The sequence below is a fragment of the Tyto alba genome, unplaced genomic scaffold (genome assembly GCF_018691265.1).
Source record: "Tyto alba isolate M040663 unplaced genomic scaffold, T.alba_DEE_v4.0 Super-Scaffold_2, whole genome shotgun sequence".
Classification (NCBI taxonomy): Eukaryota; Metazoa; Chordata; class Aves; order Strigiformes; family Tytonidae; genus Tyto; species Tyto alba.
Genome location: NW_024881282.1, coordinates 60,988,617 through 61,011,757, shown reverse-complemented (window position 1 = coordinate 61,011,757; position 23,141 = coordinate 60,988,617). Strand labels below are relative to the sequence as shown.

The 23,141-nt window shown below is 35.9% G+C and overlaps 1 protein-coding gene across 1 annotated transcript in view; it reads left to right on the top strand.

Annotated features, from left to right (window-relative positions):
* Positions 1–23,141, top strand: part of BMT2 (base methyltransferase of 25S rRNA 2 homolog) — a 37,962-nt gene that overhangs the window by 2,675 nt on the left and 12,146 nt on the right. The window contains exons 2-3 of the mRNA XM_032998768.2: positions 10,218–10,359; positions 19,379–19,552. Coding sequence (XP_032854659.2) covers positions 10,218–10,359; positions 19,379–19,552 — 316 coding nt within the window. The remainder of the gene's footprint in view (positions 1–10,217; positions 10,360–19,378; positions 19,553–23,141) is intronic.

The window sequence follows — 23,141 nt, the reverse complement described above, 5'->3', positions numbered from 1 at the left end:
CTACGAAGCTAGTTTCCATTTTGTCTAAATAAGCAAACTACTAGAATTGCTGTTGCATGGACTTCAGTGCTTGTAGATACTAAAATAGAATTGCATATTAATTTTGTTGGTAGAGGAAAAAGCATGTTGAGTATCCTTCTGAAAGCTACATGATTATGTTGCACAGGGTGGATAAGTCTGAGAAAGCCCTTGGTATTGTAATATGATCTTAAGTTACTGTCTTCTGTTAGAAGTGTTGAAGGGAAATAGATGCGTCCTTGAGACACCGAGATGTTTGTTCATAGAAGTTACACAGGCTTGATTTTAATAAGCTGATTTCTTTAAGAATTCATTTGCCTTGCTGATGTTAGCAAGCCCTGAGTTTCAATGAGCAATTGTAAAAGGCAAGCCAGTGTATTATCTGACTTGCTTATAACTGGCACCATTGTTATAATTTTGTTTCATTTCCCACAATGGTTGCCCTTTTTCTTGAAGATGAGCCAGTGCAAAAGCGACAATATGCCTCAAAACTGGAAGCAAACATGTTTCTGAAGAAGTTGCATACTTGTCAAAGTGCAAAAGCATATTTCTTAACTGGGGGTGCATCACAACAGGTTTTTTTGAAGTTACTAAGGAATTACTAGAGTAAAGTTTAGTCAGCTTCATGCCATCTAAAGGGTTTGATGTTATTTTTCTAGGTGAAAAACTGTAACTCTTGAGATTCATCAAAGCTGAATCTTGTCTTTTTTAATTTTTGCATTTGTTGAACAACAGTGGATGGATTTTTGTATGTACTTCTGTACTGTGGCTTATGTCATACCATAGTCCCAGAGCATGCCAGTGTTATGTATGGCAAGTGTTTGCCATGTTGAAAATGGTTCAGCCTCAATTATTTTAAGTTTGCATTGAAGTGCATTTTTTTGTTTTCTTCAACAACTTTTAACTTTTTTTACTGTGTGACTAGTACTTACATTTTCCTATTTTTGGGATATTACTAAACTAATGTTACTTCTAGTGGAAATATTTATACATTTTTTTCTCCTTTTCATCCTTTTTTACTTCCTTTCCTTCCCCTTATACGCTCTCTGTTGTTAATTAGTAAATGAAAAAGGGAATCATGTAATCATAAATGCCATGGCAGATTTGGTATTCTGTGATTGTAGTATACTATTTATTTTTCTTCCAGTGTGAATCCTACACTAGTATTATGTGTCATATATTTTTAAATGGTTTAATGAAGTTTAACACATGAGTGTGGGATTTTTAGTGGGGAAAAAAAAGTGTATTTTTTTTAATTAAGGTAATTGGTCTTTGTCCACACTGAGCAAATATGTCAACTAAATTAGCTAATCATTAAGAAGTTGTTTCAGACTATTTTAAGGCAGTGGTAGAGACAGAGAAAACCTGTCTTGTGGTTCCTAAAAATATCCATTTTTCCTCAGGTTAGCCTATAAACTTCATGAAGGAAAATTTCTTAAGTGAGAACAAAACACACTGAGGTATAACATGTTGACTTAGGAGTGTATCTCATTAGCATAAGACTCATGTTTTTCTGAAGCTTTACTTCTGTTTCCTGTCCAAATGATTAGTTTAATCTTAATTACTTTATGCACCAGGGTAAAATCCAAAAACTGAAACAGCTCTCAAGTGCTTAGTTACTCACTTAGGAGAAACTTCAGGGTTCTTCATGCTTGACACAAGCACTTAGAAAGTACAGAAATTGGGGTTTTTCATGAGACTTGAATTTCTCCCCCCAGTCTGTGACAGCATGGGGATGGGGAAAAAACAATTTTTACTTTACTCTCTTGTTCTTGATTCTGTTTCCTGGCACTGTAGGTGACCCCAAATTTTACAGGATTTTCCTCTATGCATCTTCTAGGCACCTGCAGCCGTGAGCTGGAGTATGTTGTATCAGTTGCCTATATATGCATGTATGTTGCATATATTGCATGTATGCTGATGTCTGTCAAGCCTGACAGACAGGCTTGTAAAAACAGATTTAGTGGTTCATAGGGAACTAAACATGATCTATTGAATATCTGCTATGTGATAGTAGTTTGTTTCCAGTTGCTTGTAGCAGCCAAGTAGGTTTAATTTTTACTGTGATAAAATCCCTTCCCCTGATACAGAGGCAGCCTTTTTTTCTCTTGAGTTGTTTACTACCTTTGTAGTCATGCAGGGCTGTATTTATCAAGTGAACATCTTCTGTGCAGCATGACCTTCAGTTATAGATGGTTTTGTACATAGTCTGGAAAGACAATTTACAGGACCCTCTCCTTCTCCCTGGAAATCCCATATTGAGTACAAGTGGAAAAAATTTGCTGAGGTATATGTAAAGGTATTTTATGAAATATTTTGCGGTGCATTCTCAAAAACTTTTAATTTCTCCTTCCGTACACCTGTTAAGGCTGTTCAGGCTTGGAATCACACAGAACTGGTATTTGACCTCATATGAGTTACTGTATCACAGAAACTGATAGAAACATTGCTAAGTGGTGGTTTGATTCCTTAAAAGAAGGATTTGTTGAAACTTCAAAGAAATGGAGAATAACTTTATTAAAAGGTTTGTCAAATCCAGAAAAGTAGAAAGAATTTACAGGACCCTGCCTGACAATAATAAGTAGCCTGAGTAGGTAAGTGGTTTAGATATTCATGTGAGAATTGTCGTTGTGAAGTCAGTTGCTTTATGGTCTCTTCCTCTCTCATGTTTTTCATAAAAAACTTTGAGAGAGCTTCAGTTCTTCCTGATGTGAAACAGGAAACATTTTGAAATAGTGGCATTTTTCACAGGACAGGAAAACTTTGTCACTGAACTCTACATGATAAGTTAACAGTTGTTACTCCTTTTTGTTAAATATAAGTGGTTTACTGTAGAAATAAACCTAAGTTTTCAAGATCACCATTTGTCTTTCCTCACTTGCATTAATTTCTTGGAAGGTGGAGACATTTTAGTATACTGTTACATTTTCAAGCAATGCAAGTTAAATTCCATTTCATGGAAATTAAAATTGATACTATTTTATTATATCAGCATTTAAGATACAATTGCATTTACAGTTTGCGCACCACAGTTCTGTAGTGAAACTTTCATTACAACTGCCATAATATTTTACAGTTTGGGGGATTTAATCATTGGTGTCATTTAGTTAGCCCACAAAAACTCACTGGCTGTGGCACAGACTTGCATCCACTGAACAAACAGCTATATGTAACCACCTTCCCTGCTCCTTTATTGCTTTGGTGGGAAAGATGGTGTTCCTGTTGCAGGGTCGGCATAATGAAATCTGTACCTGTGGCTCATCGGCTTCTGGTTTTTGCTCCTGCCATTGCACAAATCTACCAAAATCAGTAGTTTCTGTGTTCATCTCTTCATGGGTGGTGTTAAGGTGCAGCACATAGACCATCCCAGGAAAGTCAGGTCTGGGGAAGAAGAGAGAGGGGTAATAGTTTAGAATAGATCCAACACCTGGGGGCTGTAATCGCTTAAACTATCTTAAATAGACTCCCCACTGTTTGTTTGACATCCATCAAGAGATTTATAGCTGATCGGACACATAGATCATTCTTCAGGGTGATATAAGCTGACCCCAAGTAGATGCTTTAAATAGCAGATGAACTGTACCCTGGGAGTCTGTTTAGTGTAAACAGATAGATAGGAAGTTTACCTGACAGGTCAGATGCAAAAATCCACATGTGGTCAAATGAATCCCCTTTATGTGAATAGAAGGGAGGAACATTGATAATGAGATACAGAAAATGAGATTTTTGCACTTTTTTTTAAAAAAAAGATTTTATTGTGAAATATTTCAGGTAAATCCTAAGAAGTGTACAGCAAACACTAGTCAGACAAGAGAAGAAAAATATTAGCTCTGATTGCTTGAACTTTGTTCGAGTTGAAGTTCATCTTCTGTATTTAGACATGTAACACTGGGAAACAGTGAGACCAAAAATACCTGATTTTGTGTTTTAGAAAAATACTGGATATGTTGTTTTACTCTGACAGATGTTCAGTAAGTTTCTAGTTTATCTTGTATACACTGAAAGTTGTAAATAGAAAAGTATAAGATATTCCTCATGTAATTAACTTACAAATCATTGACACAGTATCTAGACATATATTAGTACAGCTGAATTTCAACTGAGAGTTACTGTTAATGAGGAAATTTTGTCGGATATTCATAAGAATTTTCCAGCTTTAGCCTAGTGGACAGTGTAGGGTTGCTTTTCCCATTTACTGCTTAGGATGTTGTAGAAGCTAGTTTATTGTTTCCAGCAAGTAAGTGAGAGGCAGTCTTAAGAGGGTAAAAATGAGATGGATTTTTTTCATTTGACAGTGCATTGCAATCAACAACAAAAAATAAAGCTCAAAGTTCTTACTAGGCATTGCTGTGGCCAGCTGCCTGTCATCTGAAGTTATCCAGCACTGTCATGGACACTTGTTAATTGTGAGGGTATATTTGCTTTCTACAATGAGCAATTCAAAGGGCTTTATTAATAACTATTGTAGAAATTTGAACATGTCACTTTTGCATCTGTCTTCATTGTTAGTCGATGTATTGAACTTACCTTCTCCTCTACCAGAGCCATCAAAGGTGTACATAGGAAGGCGATGCGCTGTTAAATAGAAGTACTGAAAAGAGAGTGGATTGAATCTGTTTTTTTACATTACCAATTTATATCAGCCTATAGATAGCCAAGACTTCAAACCCTTAAACCCTTGTCTGTTTTTTTTGTTTGTTTGGTTTGGTTTTGGTTTTGTTTTTTTAAACCAGTAAATTGTAGTTTTCCAAAAGGAAATAATGGCTGTTCAAGTTCCCGTTTTCCTTAAGTGTTAATCAACAACTTCCTCCAAAAGAAACAGTTTAAGATCTAAACCCACATTGCGCCTACCTGAAGCTTAAGTGTACAGTGTCAGTTAATTTTGGGGATGTAAGATCTTGTTTGGTGATGGATTAAGTATTTTGTACTGGCTTTTGAGATTGTCAGAGTTGACTGCACTGTTTTTATCAAGAGCACTGTTAGAATTAAAGTAGTAATTACAAAACGTTTCTCATGGGTGCAGATAGTACTTTTTAATTCTGTATGACTTAACAGTTTTATTGCTTGATAAAACAGAATTATTCAAACCAGTTGGTTTTGGGTTTATCCCATTCCAAAATGAAAAATACTGCCTTTAGCAAAACTGAGCTCTGTTTCTTTTATATGCAGAGGGTTGTGTTTTGTTTAAAATACCAATTGATATGATTTGTTCAGTCAGAAGTTGAATGACTAATTAATTTTTCTATTTTTTTCATATACATACCTGAAACGACAGTTTCCTTTAATACTCTATAAAGAAATGTCTTTTAAAAACAAAAAAGTCAAACAAAAAATAGGATGGAAGAAAGCTGGATTTTTGTTCTTAAAGATTGACTGCCTAGAATGAAGAGTTACGGTGTGGGATTGTTCCACCAAGAATGGCAAACCTGGTCTTCTGATGCTGTGCTGGGGACCTTTGATGAGATCTTGTAAATAAATGTGGAATGAGGGGAGTTCTGACTGAGCTTGTATGATTCTTCTTTATTAAAAATGTTTTCAGTTGTTGGCACTTACAGCTAACGTTCGGTCTCTATTGCTGTTGCCCACAATTGAAACTATCTTGTAATTAGGATCATTTAAAAATAACTTCTACATGCCTGACCTGTTCTCTCTGTGACAGGATTCAGCAACTGCTGATTACTCTGTGGTTGAGTTTGGGGGTATGATTTGGCTATTCTGTGGGCAGTGTTAATGTGGATGGAAACAATTTAGAGGGATTTATCTGTTCCAGGTAAATAGTATTGGATTTTTGTTATTGCATTAGAAAAGGCTGTGTTACAATGAACCTACAAGATGGTCAGTCGTTTGTTTACTGGCAGAATTGCTAGAAAGGGTTGAGCTTTTGGCTTTTTTGCTTTTAAATGAATAGTTAATCTTCAAGGTGAAGAGTAATTTATTTATTTTCTAGGCAATTCTGGGTAGAGAGAAGAGCAAACATTAAAAAATTTAAAAATAATGTCACTGTAGTGATTTGAGTGAAACTCCTGTTATGAGCCAGTCTTGCCAATTACACTTTTCAGCTGGATGTTGGCATGACTGATTCCTTGATGAAGATCTGAGGTGCATGAAGATCTCTGAAGAGTCAGTGCTCAAAACAGCTTTTACATCACATAAAAGGTGATCTGCAAGTGCATAGTAGCCTTAAACTTTGTATTGCAGTATGGTCATGAGTATGTGATGAAAAGTTTAATGCACAAAATCAAATATTAACTTTAAGATGTGGCTGAAGATGCAAGACTTCTTTTTATTCATTTAGGTTAGCTTACCACCAAGTTCTATTTAATTTATAGCAATATTGATTGCTTAAAAGAAGATTATATTTATCTTATTGCTTTAGTAACCATTAGTTTTGCGGTGAAACCTCTCTGAATATTTTGCTGCCTTTTTGGTTACACAAGCAATAATTCATAAATAAATGTTTAACTTCAGTAGAGTTAATGCAGTATTTGCACATGGATTATAATGTATTGTTTGAAAAATTTAGTATGTAACCTTACTGTGGTCTGCGTATCAGTTTGAAATTGGATGCTGTAAGACCTATTGTAGTCACTACCTTGAAATCTTAACAGATAGGAAGCATTATTTGCATTTTCAACTCAGTATTGGAGCATAATTCTGTAATTGAAGTTCCTGTAAATCTAATGTGTCTGATTGTGCCTTCTCATAGCTCACCCTAGAGAAGAATAGGGGATAAAAAACCCAAACCAACTCACTACCATAGTAGTTGCTCGAGGGAAACTGGACCTCAGACCCTTCTTTGAAAGTGCCTGGACAATGGTGCCAGTGTCTTAAGCCCCTTTATCTTATGTTGTTTTGGAACTTTCATTAATGAAAGGGCAGACAAATGGGGATCATATCAAACCTAGTATTGGCAGTGAGTCAGCAGCAGATACTTAGACAAGAATATATGAGAAGTGCTGCTGGACTGGCACTGTATGGTTGCTTACCATTCTGTCTTTCAGTGATTTCCTGGTCTAGGAGCTCCTGAGTTAGAAACTGCTTCTTCAAATATGGAGTTTCTCATTAATTTTCTTCCCTTAGTGGCCCAGCTACGTGAACTTTAAGCTTGATTATACATTTTGTGAACTTTTTTTTTTTACTTTGAATCTGACTTTTTATGCTTTTCCTGAATGCCTCCTACTATTAGAACCACCACCAGTTGTTCAGTAATTACCTTTCCTCTGTCACTCATGATCTTGTGGAGGTTCTGTCCTCTCCTGCTTTCACTTGCCATTTTCTTGTCTCTACTTTGGTGTCCCTCCTACAGAAGCTGTGCTGTATCTGTCCCATGTTGCCATTTTCTAGATCTCTAGACCTGCTGTATTGGTTGATGAAAACAAACCAGAAGTGCACACAGAATTGGCCTGATACAGGATGTGTGACGGAATTACTTTGTGATGAATTTTTCACTTTCGTTCTGCATGTCTCTCCTAATGGTCTATATAATTTAGTTTTATTTTCTTGTCAGCTCGGTGCCAAGAAGCTGTTACTGTTATAGGCAGCTCTGTTGTAACCCAAAGTTCATGTCCCAGAGTCAGCTCTGGGTCTGTTGCTGTATATCTAAATTTAAGATCCCTTATCTGTAGGCTCTTTTGACCCTCATCTGACTTTCAGAGAGAGGTGCAAATCTCTGCCTTGTTCAGAAGGAGACAAGAGTTGCTATGAAGGCAGGATTTAGTGTTAGGAGTCATCACTACTTTACTGTAAGAAAGGACTGGCTAGTTAAGAACATCTGGTCTTTGCATATTTCTTCTTCCCCATCTGTCTTATTTCTTACGTTATAAGGAAAAGTGGTATTTGGAAATAGAATAATTGCTTAAGAATAGACCAAATGAAGTAATGGACTAAAAGAAGAACAGTATTAAACTTGGGATTTTATATTTGTGATGCTTTCCCTCAGTAAGCGTTCACTCATTCACTTTTTCCTTTCTAATTAGCCGTGTATTCTTCAAACAAAACGTTATTGACTTCATGTCATTTAATCATCTTCGCAGTCTGGAGCATGCAAGTAAGATTAAGAGTATTGTGGCACAGAAATTATGAAACTTCATCTAAAATGCACCAGAATTAATTGGCTATTGAGAATATACTTTGAACTTGGCTAGTACTTTCTGGCTTGTTGCTGTATAGGTTTTGCACTTTGTTGTCACGAGAAATAAAGATATGTAAGAATTGTGCCTGTTTTGCCGCCTTTGCTGGTAGGCCACTGTCTGTACTATTAATTGCTCTCTTTTATCGGTTGAGTATGTTCTGTCCTGGGTGATTGTTTCAGCATAAGGCTCTCCTGAAAGCTCTGGAATAGTGACCCACAGGTTTTAGCAGAAACCTCTGTGGGGGCCTCCCTATGACTTGGCTGTTTCTCTGCTCTAGTGATCAGTTGGTGACCATGCTAGTGCCTTTTCTTATAAAGCATATCTCTCTGAACTTAGATCATTTGTGAAATATTGAGGGATACCAGTCAAATATAATACTACATTTTTTTTTTGTCCAGTCTAATAATGTTCTCATGCTTATTGAATATCAAGAAGAATACGTGATTTCTTGCATAGCTTCCCTATTTTGTTAAAACTAAATCATGGCCACTCCCTTCCATCTCAACTGCCGTCTCACACAAGGTAGTATAAACACCTAATTTTAAACATGACTCATTTTGATGATTGTACAAGTGTGCTGGATTATTATTTTTGAAGAGAAAATTGCTGTGACATCCCTAAACCAAACTTAAATAGGGAGTAACCTGGATGGTTCGTTTAAATCTTCTAAGTATGCAACTGTCTGTACTTGTCCATCATATCCAATCTCGCTGTAAATGGAGGACAGGTGAGGTGATGGATTGTTACTGCTTTGCACATGAGAGAAGAAATAAAAAGGTTGTCACCAGAAGAAATCTGTTATTTACTGCTAATTAAAACAACACATCAAAGAAATTGCTATAAGTGGGTTAGAAACAGAAATCTCTTACTGGTATGAGAAGGACAGGTCATACTGTAAGCTACTTTCAGGCTTTAGCAGACATTAATAGTTAGTTTATGCTTGATACACTTTTAAAATGTTTCTTTGTAATATGAAAGTACTATAAAAACTGGTGCTGGAACCATGTTGTGACAGGTGTGTTGGTTGTCCAAGTCAAAGCTTAAAATATAGCTCTGCTCTTGAAAACTTGTTTTTAGCTGTATCAGCTTGTAGGTGCAAAATCTATAGATAATTTCTATTCTACAGATTTATATATATTTATATTTCATGTGTGCACACATTGGTGATTAAGAAACTCAAAAGGAATTAGTGAAGACTATACCAGTGAGCATGTATTTTTCTTTCTTGGGGCAGAAATGTCCCTTTAGTAAGGTATACCAAGGGTTTACGTGCTCTAGAAACCACAATAGGAATTGTAGCTAGCCATGACCAGCATTTATCTTGTTTTTGTTTAGCAGTACATTATGTAAAGCAAGCTAGGAGAATTGGATACTTAGCAGCAAAAGAGGGAAAATCATCATGTTTAATTACTTTGAAGTGCCAGAACTTAAACTGCAAGACTTCTTTTCAGCAAGGTGAGGAGCATGGAAATAAATCAGTCCCTAGAGATCAGCAGACGAGTTTATCTGTGATTTCCTGACTGTAGTCAGTTTGATTCTTCAGTACTGTCCCCTAAAAACTAATTAATTGGGACTGGCTAGATTAGAGAGAACATCAATGAAGGCCTGAATTCTTTTTCCAGCATGTCCAAAGAAACCTATATTCTGAGTTAAACTTTCTTTTTGTCATTTTTGCATGTAATATCCACGGTATTTGCCATGAACATGAATGCTACTAGGAAACCTTTCAATCTTTAATTTCTAAAATGTTTGTCATGTTAATGCTCATGTACAGAAACCTGAAAGCTAAACTTCCTGGGGACTTGAATTTCACAGAACAAACTGAACAAAGTCACTACACTGAGTATATTACTAGTTTCTCAAGTACCTGATAGCCCCTTCCTTCTCCAAAACCTCGAATTTTGTGTTTGACTAGAGAAAGGGGACCTTGTTTTTGTTACAGGCAGGTAAAGTAATCTCTTGGTGCATTATGTAACTTCTTTTAATTGGAAGATGGGGATTTTGCCATGGAGATAATGAGACACTTTGTATCTAATGTGCAATTTTTTTTGTTGTTGTTTTGTTTAGTGGGAGACTTTGATAAGATCTGGCGTGAGCACTGTGAGGATGAAGAAACTCTGTGTGAATATGCTGTGGCAATGAAGAACCTTGCAGATAATCACTGGGCAAAAACTTGTGAAGGGGAAGGCCGAATTGAATGGTGTTGCAGGTAAATCTTAATGTATTTGAAAGATGTAGTTGTACACTTTTACTTGCAATTATTTATAATACATGGCTTAAGTGTTTTTTGCTTTTTTCCAATTTTTAACGTTTGTTCTATAACATGTTAATGATTTATTGCTTCCTAAAACAAATACCTTCTTACTGCTCCACCTTACTAAGGAAGTAGCTTATGAAGTGTTTTGTTATAAGGTGACCCTTTTTAAAAGTATCTTAAACAAACAACTTTTTTTTTTTTTCCGCCCCTCAAATACTGAAGCTGTTTGCAAGTAAACCTATGGAGTAATTTTCCATACTTTTAAACTAAACTGAGCAAATGCAGTGAGTGTAACTGAAGTTTAATTTTCAGGGCTTTGGTTTGATTTGTGTGTATAATCGTGTTTTATCTCCGAATGCAAATCTCAGTGCTTAATTTTCAAGTCTTAATCTCCTGCAACAGACTTTGACCTCTGTGAAACTTGTTTTAAATGGATTTTAAACTTTAAAATTCCTGTAAGTCATAAACATCTAATTTTTCTTGGTTTAAGCTAATTGTAACGTCATGAAGTGAGTTCAGCTAAACTATTTAAATTCTTGAGGACAACAGACTCCTAAAAGAGGAGAAATGTTGGTCGCTTTCAATTCCTGCATACAGTTGGCACCCAAGGCATGCCATGGAATCTGTACAGCAGAATAAAACAAAATATTGTTGAAATCTAACTGTGAACAGAATTTATCAATGGTCCTGCCTTTAGGAATGACTTTAGACAAGCAAAAAATAATCTTGTATGCCAGTCTTTAGGTCCTGCAGGTGAGTGTTGCAAAGTGCTGAGCAAAGAGCAGCAAAGAAGAGCAGATGTGGTATTGTTAAATTTAAATTCATTACATGGGTCCTTTGAGCCCATAAAACAAAAAAAAAAAAAAAAAGGGGAGGAGTGAATGACTGTGAAACAGTTGGCCTAGAGTACATCTTGGTGGCAGTTTGAGCTGTTCTGTGGCTTCTGGAAAAGGAGCAAGTAATAACAAGCTGGTTTCCTTTTTCCCTACCATGGACTCTTAAGTATCTGAAAACCATTCCTTTACGTATCGATCTTTTATCCTTTAGCTTGAAAAAAGAAATGTAGTTAAGTGTTTTTTATAGACCCTTTTCTGGACATGTTTTGTGTATCCTTTTCCCACTTACAAGAGAGGTGAATCAGTTGTAAAGAACTATGTCCAAAAATGGACAGAGTGTTCCAATGGCCTTGTCAGGGATAAATAAAATAAATAAATCTTATTGAGGTTGTAGTAAACTCTTGTTTATGCGGTTGACCTTGTTTGGTGAATTTTCTGTGTTTTTTTTGTTTGTTTTATTGGTGTGGAATTGATTTCAGCTCACTTATGATCCCCAACTGTCCATTTCTTTTTTTTACAGACTTCCTCAGTTGCTACTTGTTTTCCTGTACTTGTGCTATTCATTACTTATGTGGAAATGCTGATATGTGTATTTCTCTTCACTAAATCACACTTCCATGAGTCGTATTGAGTTCTAATAGTGCGATTTCTTGCAGCATCTTTCCTGCCCTCCCCAGCCGCAGCTTGGCATTGTTCACAGATATGTTGAGTACTGACTGTTCCAATGTTCTGGTTATCTGTGAAGAAACTAGTGGTACTGAACCCAGGACAGACTCTCACGGAATATTGCTCGATATTTTTTTACAATTTGATTGTCAACTAATATGTGAAACTTTTTTCAATAGAGGTGTGTGTACTTACTTTAATTTCAGCTAAACAGTATTCTCTTAGCTTGTGGCAAGCTTGTCTGTTACCTTATAGGGCAGGATAATGTTCCTTGTGGACAGGGGAGGAACAGCGGATGGCCTGTGTATTGAAGGTTTTTGGCTGTGTCTCACTTGGCTTCTGTTTGTAGTTCTTACAAGATTTACAAAGTAAACGTTTAAGTAAGTGTTCATTTTGGGCCTTGCAGCATGAACTCATATTAAGAAGAGAATCCACCTGGTAAGAGACACTGAAATGCTCTGTCTCAGTATAAAGCTTAAATTAAAGCACGTACCTTTTTAGTCTGCAAAGTCAAGGGGTCAGGAATTTTACATCAGTAGAGAAAGAGGGGTACTTTTCACTTCTGTGTGTCTCGGATTAAACTGAGGCCTGGATGGCTAGTTACCAGAACATATCAGATTGACTTTGTGTTCTGCAATTTTTTGTTCCTTCTCAAAGTGCCAAGAGGTGTGCCAGACAGATGGCAGGTCCCATTGTTGTTACTCCTCCTTGTGTCTGGGTGCATAATTGCATGCAAGAAAACTTGACTCGCATGAGATTTCAGTGAAAGGTTTTGCTCAATGCTTTACCTCTGTTACCATGACAGCAGAAAGGTAGCTGATGTATTAAGTGAAGTTTAAAGAAAGGATAGTCTGAGCTTTTTTGTTTTAATTTTAAGGAAGGTCTTTTCAGAGATCTGAGACTGAGAAGAGTTTTTTCTACTAGTTTTTTTTTTTTTTTAAAAAAAAGGCCTTTTTTTTATTTCTTTCATTTGCCTTGTATTCTTTTATAAACTAGCACTAATAAAGTAAATCAGAGAATACAGAATAACCACTAGAGAGTCCATGTGTGCTTCTCAGGATCAAGAATAACAATTTTCTTTCAGTGTTCTCCTTTCAAAAGTCTTTCTAGCCATTTAGTTGAAGACACTGGAAATATGCTTATTCTGACATCAATTCTTAAACCAGATAGACTAAAACTTATTATTTTACTACTTCATTATTTGTTGATTTAAACAAGCACATATCCAGACTTTAGAAACTGTAAAAGATGGCAAGCAGTACATGATAGACTGTGGTGGTGACCATATGCTGCATTATATAGGGCCAGTTTTATTTATTGCTTCAGGGAAACATTATACAACTGTTAACTGGGGAGAGGCGGGTGGAGGAAGAGGGATTAAAACGTTATCCCCTTCCAGATGCAGATTAATGATCCCCTGAGTGGTGGTGTTAAAAGACTGGGCAACACTCAACTGTCCTTTTCCTTGCTTGCCTTTTATATTTTTAGAAAACTGAGTACAGAGTAGCAAACGGTATTTGGAAATTAACACTTCTGTTTCTCTTTCATTTATGTTACAACACAAAACTTAAACCTTAAACCAAAATAGGGTAAGGTCATGTTTATCCTGAATAATTGTCCTGACTCTTAGTTTTTGCTGTCATAGGTAGGCTGGTGAACCTTTGTACGGACAATGAATGACAGCCTGTTCTAGTTAGAACAAAATAAGCTAGACCAGCAGGTTTGCTTCTTTCTGTTGCTTTTGCATCAGTGTTAAGACTTGTGTTGACTTGGCTATTTTTTTTTTTAATAAAAAAAAAAAATCTGCACTTCCAACTATAATGACAAAACATTATCTAGACCTGCATTTTTTAAAAAAGTCTTGACTGTTTCATGAGCAAACTCAAGAAATATGGTCTTGAAGTTAATGTCAGGCAAGTACAGAACTGTTTGAAAAAAACTTGCAGGTTTAGATGTTAGAAGCTTATCTTAATGTGATTTATTGAGGAGGACTCTGTCAGTGCCTGTCCCTGCATCCATTACTAATCAATATTTTCATTAGCAAACTTCTCAAATAAAGCCTGTTTATTAAATTTGCAAATGAGACCAAAAAGAAAAGAATTATCACTCTGAGAACAGGATTAAAATTAACAGTGTTGTTAACTATACTAAATATTATCAACTACACAAATACAGGCCGGGGAGTAATTGGTTGTGTCAGTCTTTTAGAAAAGCATTTGGATTCTCTAGCAGGCCATGAGCTGAATATTAAATAGTCATGGGATGCTTTTTCAATAAAGGCAAATATCATACTGGAGTGTGTTAATGAGATTGTCTGTAAGATATATAAAGTGCTCCTCTGACTTTATTTAGCATTGCTCTTAGCCAGAATATCACCTTGGCCACTGCATTTTAAAAATAACAACAGTTCAACTGCAAGAAAGATGAAGAAATTATGAAAAATCTTTTAATTTTTTTCCACAAAAGCCTTGGGTTTTTTCTTAGAAGCTGTAGCTGTCTAGTCAAAAGAAAGCTAAGTAATCTCTTACAAAACCTTTGAGAATAACAGATCTCTGATAAAACTGGAAAGCTGATTCTGTTTGGGTTTGGGGGATGGAATGAATGAATATTTGAAGTTCCTTAAACAGTGTTTTGCAGCTTTTTTGATGAATGCTGTTAGTTGACCAATTCACTTTCAGGCAAATGGAGTTAGGAGGGAGGTGGTGTAAATAGGAGGGAAACCATTTAAAATAGAAAAAAGACTTAATATTAGTTGTTCATGTTCGTATGACAGTCTTAATTTTTGCTCTTAAATACTACTTTGTTCTTGGAGAACCATAGCTGTTTGTTCAACATACGAGCTAATTAGAGCAGTGCTCGTATGAGAGCTGCTGGCTATTTTCAAGTTCTTGGAATCCTCTGGTGATGAAGGATATTGCCTCCAGAAGCTGGCTTGGGGCATAGGGGTGGACACAACACCAGAGAAACATTACAGACCTAATTGCATTTCTCAAAAGGAAAAAAGTCACAAAACCCTAGAACTGAGACCAAATATGAAAAATAAAATGGAAAAACATAGTGTATACAAGTTTCTCATCTTGAAGTTTAACAAAATATAAATATGATAATAAAACCAGTACAATACTTTACATTGAGAAACCTAGTGCTCTCACCTGTGCTGAATACAGGATTTCCTTAACCTGGAGCTGGATGCACATGACAATCACAGAATATTTTCCAGTCCAAATAAAACTTTTCTGCTCTTCTAGGTATGAGTAATGTGTACAAGGGCAATTGAGAATTTTCCCTTTCTTGATTTTCTTTGGAGGTTGAGGGATGGGTGGGTTAAACCTGTAGGAGAGTTTACACTTTGTTTTTTTCAGGCCAGCAGCTCTGACAGTTGACATTAATAAACTTATTCCTCAATGTATAAGTTGAGGGGAGAAACATTTTGCAGACAGAAATCATAATGAGAAGTCCAGACTCTCCTTCAGCTCTGAAGGGAAGTATGTTATTTCAATGTATCCTCACTAAGCTTCATCTTCAATATTAGGTTTTGGTTGGTAAATATTGTAAGGAATGTAAGTCAAGCTCACCTCTTCCTCGTTATAAAGCAGAAGAGAGAGATGGACTGTGTCAGTTCTTAGTCTGTAAAACTGGCTGCTTGAAACCCTTGAGCATTGATAACAGCTGTGAGAAACTGCTTTTTGCATGATGAAAGCTGACCACACCAGCTTTAAATTAGTTATTTGTTACTACTTGACAAGAAGAGCTAACTACTGTTTCTTTCATGGCTTTTAAATTTCATATGGTCTTTCTTTGGCAATTCCCCCCTCTTTTTTTTTTTTTTTTTTTTTTTTTTTTGTTTGTTATTAATTCTATTGAAACCCTTGGTTTTTGTCACTGTATTTGATAATGAAGCTTCTCTTTCATTGCTGGAGATTATTAACAAATGCATATGCATTCATACTGGCTTTTGCTGAAACTTCTTGTATATGTTCAGCCCAAATGCTGGAGCAAGTGGGTCAATTTGAGTTTTGAAGTATAGAAAATAAGTTTCACTGTGCAAATATCTAAATGACTGTCTTTTGAAAAAAGCAAAGACATGAACTGGGTGCTTCACTTCTTTCTCCACCAGCAAATTCAAACAGTTTAGATATGAAATGTTTATTTGCTGTTTATGCAAACTGTAGCAAGTGCTAGCCCAGGTAGCATTTACATTGCACAATTCTTCACAAACAAGTATGTTAATTGTAGAGTTAATACTGTGTCATCAAAAACTGAGCACTTAAATGTCAGTTGAAAATGAAGCCATCTCGGAATTATAAAATAGATTCCTTGATTTTAGTTTTCTTTGTAGATAATTGAGATGCTCTGTTCATTACTTGACACAGTTGTTAAATGCAGTCTTTGATCACACTGTAGTTTTGCATGTGCAGTTATCTATGATGGCTTTTAGTAACCGTGAAGTTAAACATGTGGATACTTCAACAGATTATGGAGTGAACTACCAAGTGCATTGCTTCTGTTTAGCTACTGCGCACTGACCTCCAGGAGGTGTGAGGTTCACTTCCATGAGAGGAGCACGTAGACGGCTCCTCTGAGGCCTCAGGACCCAAAAGGGCAACTTGCAGCATTCCTGACACAGTCACTATAACTTCAGAAAGGTGTAAAACGGAGTTAACCCTCAGTGGTCATGAAGTGCAGTGGGGTTTTTTGTTCGGGTGAGTGGATTGGGGTGGTTTTTTGTTTGTTTGGGTTTTTTTTGTTTGTTTGTTTGTTTGTTTTTGTTTTTTGTTTTTTTTTTTTTACTTCCTTGTGGTATTGCACAGGTATGCAAAATGAGATCTGAATGCGAAGAATTTTACCCATTCTTGGGCCTTCCTGTGGCTCTGGCCCCTCTGTTCACCAGTAAAAAACCCATAGTAGAAGATACTTCTCCTCATGGTTGACTTTGATAGTGTCTTATGTGCAGACAAGGAAAGTCAGTTAAAAAGAATATAGAATTATGAGAACTTGGTTGACATGATAGACAGGAGTAGAAGCATAAAAAAAAATACTGATTTGCACCAGTACCAAGAATGAGGAAGAAATGAATTCTCAGTGACAAAAAGAACTTAGACTATGCTTTACAAGTACGTAGTTCTGCAGAACAACATACCAGCTTCTAGTGAGTTAAAAGGTTGGTAACATCAATAGTTGAGGAGAAAAAATGATATGTTCTCCCAAGGTTGTGAACTTTTTCGTGTGTTCTGACTTGCATGTCAGTGGCAGTGCAACACTATTTAAACTGCCATTGATTCTGGATGTTTTACGAGATGTAGTGAGAAAGAATACTTAGAATAAAGAGACTGCAAGAAGCTAACAAAGTAGCAAGGCAGCTGATGAACAGTGAGGAAAAATACATTTTTTTTTCTGAGTTTCATTTCTTAGACTAGATGACACACAGAACTAAATAGTTCTAAATTGATTGTATGCTTATAAACAAATAATACAATATAGTGTAAAATACACTTTCATTAGCATACCAGCAATAATTCAAGTGTTTTTTTCTAGGGCTCTCTTTTGTTTACTGATGCTTTCAATCTCTTTTCTGCTAAGTTAAATGACTGGCTCCTTCTACTTTAACTTTGTTAATTTTAGAATTGCCTTTCCATGCATGCAATCTCTAATGGATGGAGTTGATATGGTTTCACAGTCTTTATATCTGGGACTTTTGGAGCCTGGACTGCTATTCATGTTTCTGCTTGTGATCTTGCTCCATACTGTTAAGATGTGGATTTTATTTTTTTTTATTCCACCTAGCTTTTCTTTGGTCTGAAAATGGCTTTGGTTACTGAGGAATTGTAATCATAAACTTGTTGATTATGAATATGATGTTTACTGACTGTTTCTCACATAGCTGTGCTTTCTGCTCTAAGGTTACTTTCTGCATTTCAGAATTTTTATATTTAGTGCAAGAACACCTAGGGCCTGCTTGAGCAAGTAAAACTTGCTTGTGCTTTGAGTTTTAGACACAGGTCAGTTTTGGTCTTGAGGTCCTATAAGCTTATTGGCCCAGAAATGTGTCCAGGATAACTTATTTTTTCCCCTTCATGGCAAGAATTAGTAGTCTGGACATAATGTGCTACTATAATTATACATTTACTGACTCAAGGTGGTCATTTCCTACGATCTTTGAGTAAAGCAACTTCTGTCTATACCTGTTTGATTGTGTGTTTCCCTTAAGGAAGCTCAACTCCAATGATTTTTTTGTTTTGTTTTGTTTTTTTTTTTTTCTTCACATCTTATATGGTGGAGAGGCTGGATATATCTGGTGCCTATAATCTCGCCAACACTTAGATAAGGCCTGTGTATTCCAAGTCCCTGTCTCAATCTGCAGCATTATACCAACATGTCCTTTCCTGAATCTGTGATGTGAAATACTGTGTTATCTTGATCCTGCTTTGTATAAGGTGTTATTAAAGTACACTTGAATTTATCTTTTCTGGAATGTTTCCTTCAAGCCTCTGCAGCTTTGTCAGAGGAAAACTGAGTGAATTTCAAGAAAGATCATAAAAATGGTTTGTTATGAAAACATCATTCAAACAAGTACTATTTCTGTTAAACTTTCCGTGCAAATACTTGGCTGGCACATCTAATTAAAAATACTGCTTTGTGCAGAGTGAGTCAGGCTTTTTAATTTCACAGCAACAAATTGTTTCCAATTCTAGTTCTATTTTGTGGGCAAAATTCAGTTATTCTCAACCACAGTGCTTGCTTCTCATACACTAATGCTGACTGCTGGTTGAAGTATGCAGGTACAATTTAATTTTTTTGATTCCTTTAAATTGGTTAACATTTCTGCTTAAGTATGACCAGATTATTTTGTTCTAGTTCCTATTAGCAAAATAATTAAGTATGGAGAAAAAATTAAAAGCTGAAATAAGTCTTCTGCGGTAATACAGCTACTGTAGATATGTTACTTAAAAACAAAAACCACCCTAGGCAAACTCAATTAAAATTAAAAACTGGTGTATGTAAATCACCCCATAAACCTGGATTGTGTTTCTTTTCCCCCACATTATGTGCCTTGCAAGACACGGATGTTTCAAAAGCCCCTGCATTTATGGCAAGATAGTTAATAACTCTTTGCACCCTAGTGGAGAACTGTTGTGCTCAGGTGACAGCTGAAGTTTACCCTCTGGTGATGTTCTGATAAGACTTCTGCCGTCTTGCTCTAAAAGTCTGTCCAGATAAAACTATTTTGAATATGTTTACTCAACTGTGGCTTATGGCCTAACTTTTGGAAATAAAACACCACTCAACTTCAAGTGTGTCTTTGTGTGTATAGCATCTTTCCTAAAGCAGATTTACCAAAGTTGCAATAAGACCTAGATTTGTTTAAAAGCTGACAGTGCTTATATCTCTTAAACCTCTGTCTTGTGTTCTTATCTATAGTAATGACCAAAAATACCTTTCTGTTCTTCTGGGGAATTTTTGTCTTTCAGTGTATGCCGAGAATATTTTCAGAATGGTGGGAAAAGAAAAGCACTCGAGAAAGATGAAAAAAGAGCACTTCTTGCTTCTAAGGCCACTCCAGCTTCAACTGTTCCCCAGGCTCCCAAGATTGAAGATCCCTTGCCAAATGTTGGCTTGACAAATCATGAAGCTATAACAGAAGAGTAAGTTTTACTTGTTTTCCAGACTTTTTTCCCCCCTCTTTGTATAAGACTGACGTGGACATTTTTTCCCCCTATTAGATTAGTCTGATGTGTTTTTAATAGTTAGGAAAGGGAATTTTCATGTGACTGTATGCATGGTTCAAGAAGTATTTATGTTGTAGTATATTTTGGTGGATGCCATAAAAAAAGTGTTTGAGAATGACAACTTAGTCATCTTCGTTTAATTGTTAGAGCAATTTCACTTTTGTATGTCATTGGTGTGCAATGCAGTTTATATTAAACCTTGAGGTGAAATAAGGGAGATGTTAATTAAGTTAGAATCTAATGGCTGTTCAGCACTGTTGAAAAGTCAATTGCTTATATAAGTACTAAGTGCCAAATGTAAATATCAGAGTACTTAAAACTTTCTCTTCATAAATAATTGCAGAGAAACTCTTGGTTCCAATTATACACTTCAAAAGCAATTTTGAATTACAACCCTTAATTTTAAATGTGCCAGCTTTCTGATGACTGACTCTGCAGAAGTTGTAGTATCCTTGAGGTATTTTCCTAACAGTTTTAATTTTGTTTGTGACCTTCACTCAAGTAAGAATTTTATTTTTGGCATTCATTGTTAGCTTTATTATTTCAGTTACAGTCCCACCCTCTTCTTTTTCTAAATAACATGGATCATGTTTGTGGCTATTCCACGTGTGATGGAAATAGTTTTGAAGTATAATAAATAATTAATTTATAAGCATATTATCATTAAATGTTACACTTACGATGTTTCATATTCTTTATAGATCAGTTCATACAACTGCAATAGTGTTTTTTCTGTTCTGTGATGAGATTTTTTTTCTCGTTATGTCTTCTGTGATCAACGCTTATTTTAAGTAAGATCTAGTATTAGGAAAAGAGCAAGCATGTTACTGACATTATTAGCAAATGTGTCTGTCCTTATGAGCCGGTATCTTTTGTAGTTTCTCATGTTTGTAAAGTAACTTGCAAAAGGCATAAATATCCCAAATGCCTATGTAGTTGAATAGTTTCATGGAAAATGAAAATATTTCCTTGTTGTGCTATTACGACAGGACAAAACAGATGCTTCCAAAAGGACAGTAGTGGCTTCTCATAAACTGACTTCCCCCCACGCCCCTATTTAGTGCTCATTTTGCTAAGTCAGCCTCAAAATGAATACTTGTTTTTAATGAGAACTGCCGGGTGCTTTTGCACAAAAGGCTGATGAGCTACTAATACCTTGTAACATCTCAATACTGCTGGCATTAGTTAACACATAATTTTACTGTTACTGTAAATAGCAGTTTGTTGGTACTTGTTTGTTTAAATCGATAGGTTTGATGATTATGTAGTACTTAAAGGTGATTTGTCTTCCACTGGGAGACCTTGCCATGATAAAGCATTAGCTCTCTCTTTGCATGTGCTCTGTCTTCATACCTTGTACAGTTTATTATGGCCATTGCAGAGCTAACTTGACATGAGTTTCTTCTTGCTACCAGTAGTCTGTAGCCTTACCTTTTGTTCTGACTAGTGTGTATAGACAGTAGTTAATAGAGAAGTTTAAATAATTTTAAAAGTATTTGGTAATCTAGTGAGTGATGATGATTTTTTTTTTTCCCATCGTCATTCTCAAAGCTTTAAAAATACATACTTTCATAAAGACATACCTGGCAAAAGCAATATTCATAATATTTACCTGAGTAAGCAACAAATGATAGTAAGGATTTTAGTAGCTGTATGGACCTTAAAGCAACAGGGCATAGCTGTTATAATTTACTGCCCAGAAAAATCAACATTCAATTTTTTCCTCTATGCCTTATAGAAGAAATTACAGAGTTTATCAGAATGCAAATGGATTGTGTATTACACAAAGCATACTTTTCTCCTGAAATGTTTTTCTACCATGTCTACACTGATCAATTAGTGAAGTCTGAATCTTCGTGAAGCCTTGGTACAAGGGGTGTGGGAAAATCTCCTCACACACACACTTGTTCAAATATTGTCACTCCATTCTGGTAACGCTACAAGTAAGAGTTGTGGGGTTGTCTATATGTATGGCTAAGCCTGTGACTTTTTGTTTTACTCTGGTAATTGTAAGGACAATAATTTCATTCTTCCCATATATAATCCTCTTTTAAGTAGTATTAAAACCAGGTTGCTTATGTAGGAGCTCTTTCTGAGCTTACCTTTAGTGGCAAGCCGTTATAGAGAGCCTGTACTTTGCCTGGTAAGGAGCAAAGCAAACTAGCTCAGAAATAAAAAGATCCACAAATAGGAACGAAGATGCTGGGAGATGTGTAGAGAAGTAGGAAGCACTCAGCTGTCTCTTAAAGCTGATGGTAGGAAACATCATAGGAACTAGAAGTGCAAAGTTTACTGCAACTCGATCGCTCAGCTACCTTGAACCCATTTCCAGTTGCTCGTGTTGCTCACCTCTTTGCCAGGTTAAAATTGGTGAGTCTCACAGAAATAACTAATCTGAATAGTCCTTTTTTTACTTTCATCTATATGAAAAGTAATGTTCTGTGCTCAGTGCTTCCTTCCATCCCAGAATGAGTTCTCATGTCTCTAAAACTAAAACTGCACCTGTTGTGAAGCTGGACATCAAAGTGGCTCAGTTTTGCAAGATAAAAGTAGCTGTTATCTGCCGTTTAACAGCTCCTCCCTTCAATAAATCAGTCCCCTCTTTGTTCTCTTTTTGAATATTGTTTCTCCAATTTTTTCCATGGAATTAAGCAGTCTTGCTTTTTATCCTTAGTGGTAAAAATCACAACCTTTTTGGTATGGATTTTTCTCAGGTGCTGATTTGACTGTGTCTTAAGGTACAACCTATCATTCATTCTTTCATATATATCTCAGCAAGCTAGACCTTCCCATTGGATATCTTTATACATGGATGTTATGAAAGATTTGAGGCACACCAGTATTACCACTCAGAACCAGATGTATAGCTTTGTTCTGCTTTTCTGACAGCATGGGACTTCTGAATTTTTTTTCCCCTCCCATCCTTAATAAATAATAATGTAAAACTAAACTAAGAGATCAGCATTTAAAGTGATTAATTTCAGAAGTATATGACCACAAGGAAAGTCACTTGAACTGCTCTATTTTTATCTGCTTCCAACAGAAAATGTCACTTACCTGTACAGCACCTAGTTGAATAATAGATGCATTTTTAAGGAGGCTAATAATCAACACCTGCAGTCCATTTAATAAAATTCTTGAAATAAACAAGTATGACACTTTAAAGTGCACTCATATCCCACGTTATGTACCCTTCTCCACTAGTTCCTGATCTTTAATTATTCACATTTTATTTTTCTACCTGTACACTAATACATTGGAGAGCTATGGATTTGAGATGTGCTTAGAGATGGCCTACAGTGGCCAAATACTTTCCCCACTTTTATTGTTGTCTGATCTGAAAATCATTAGGAAACAAGGGATTGAAGGGTGATTATCAATGAATTCAGCAAGACTACATTTCTAGCAAAGTCACTGGATCAGTGATCATCACCTAAATTACAGTTATATTCTCACTGAGGAATCTGATTTGAGAGTTTACAGTGGTGAAAAAGTAGGTGTCTGA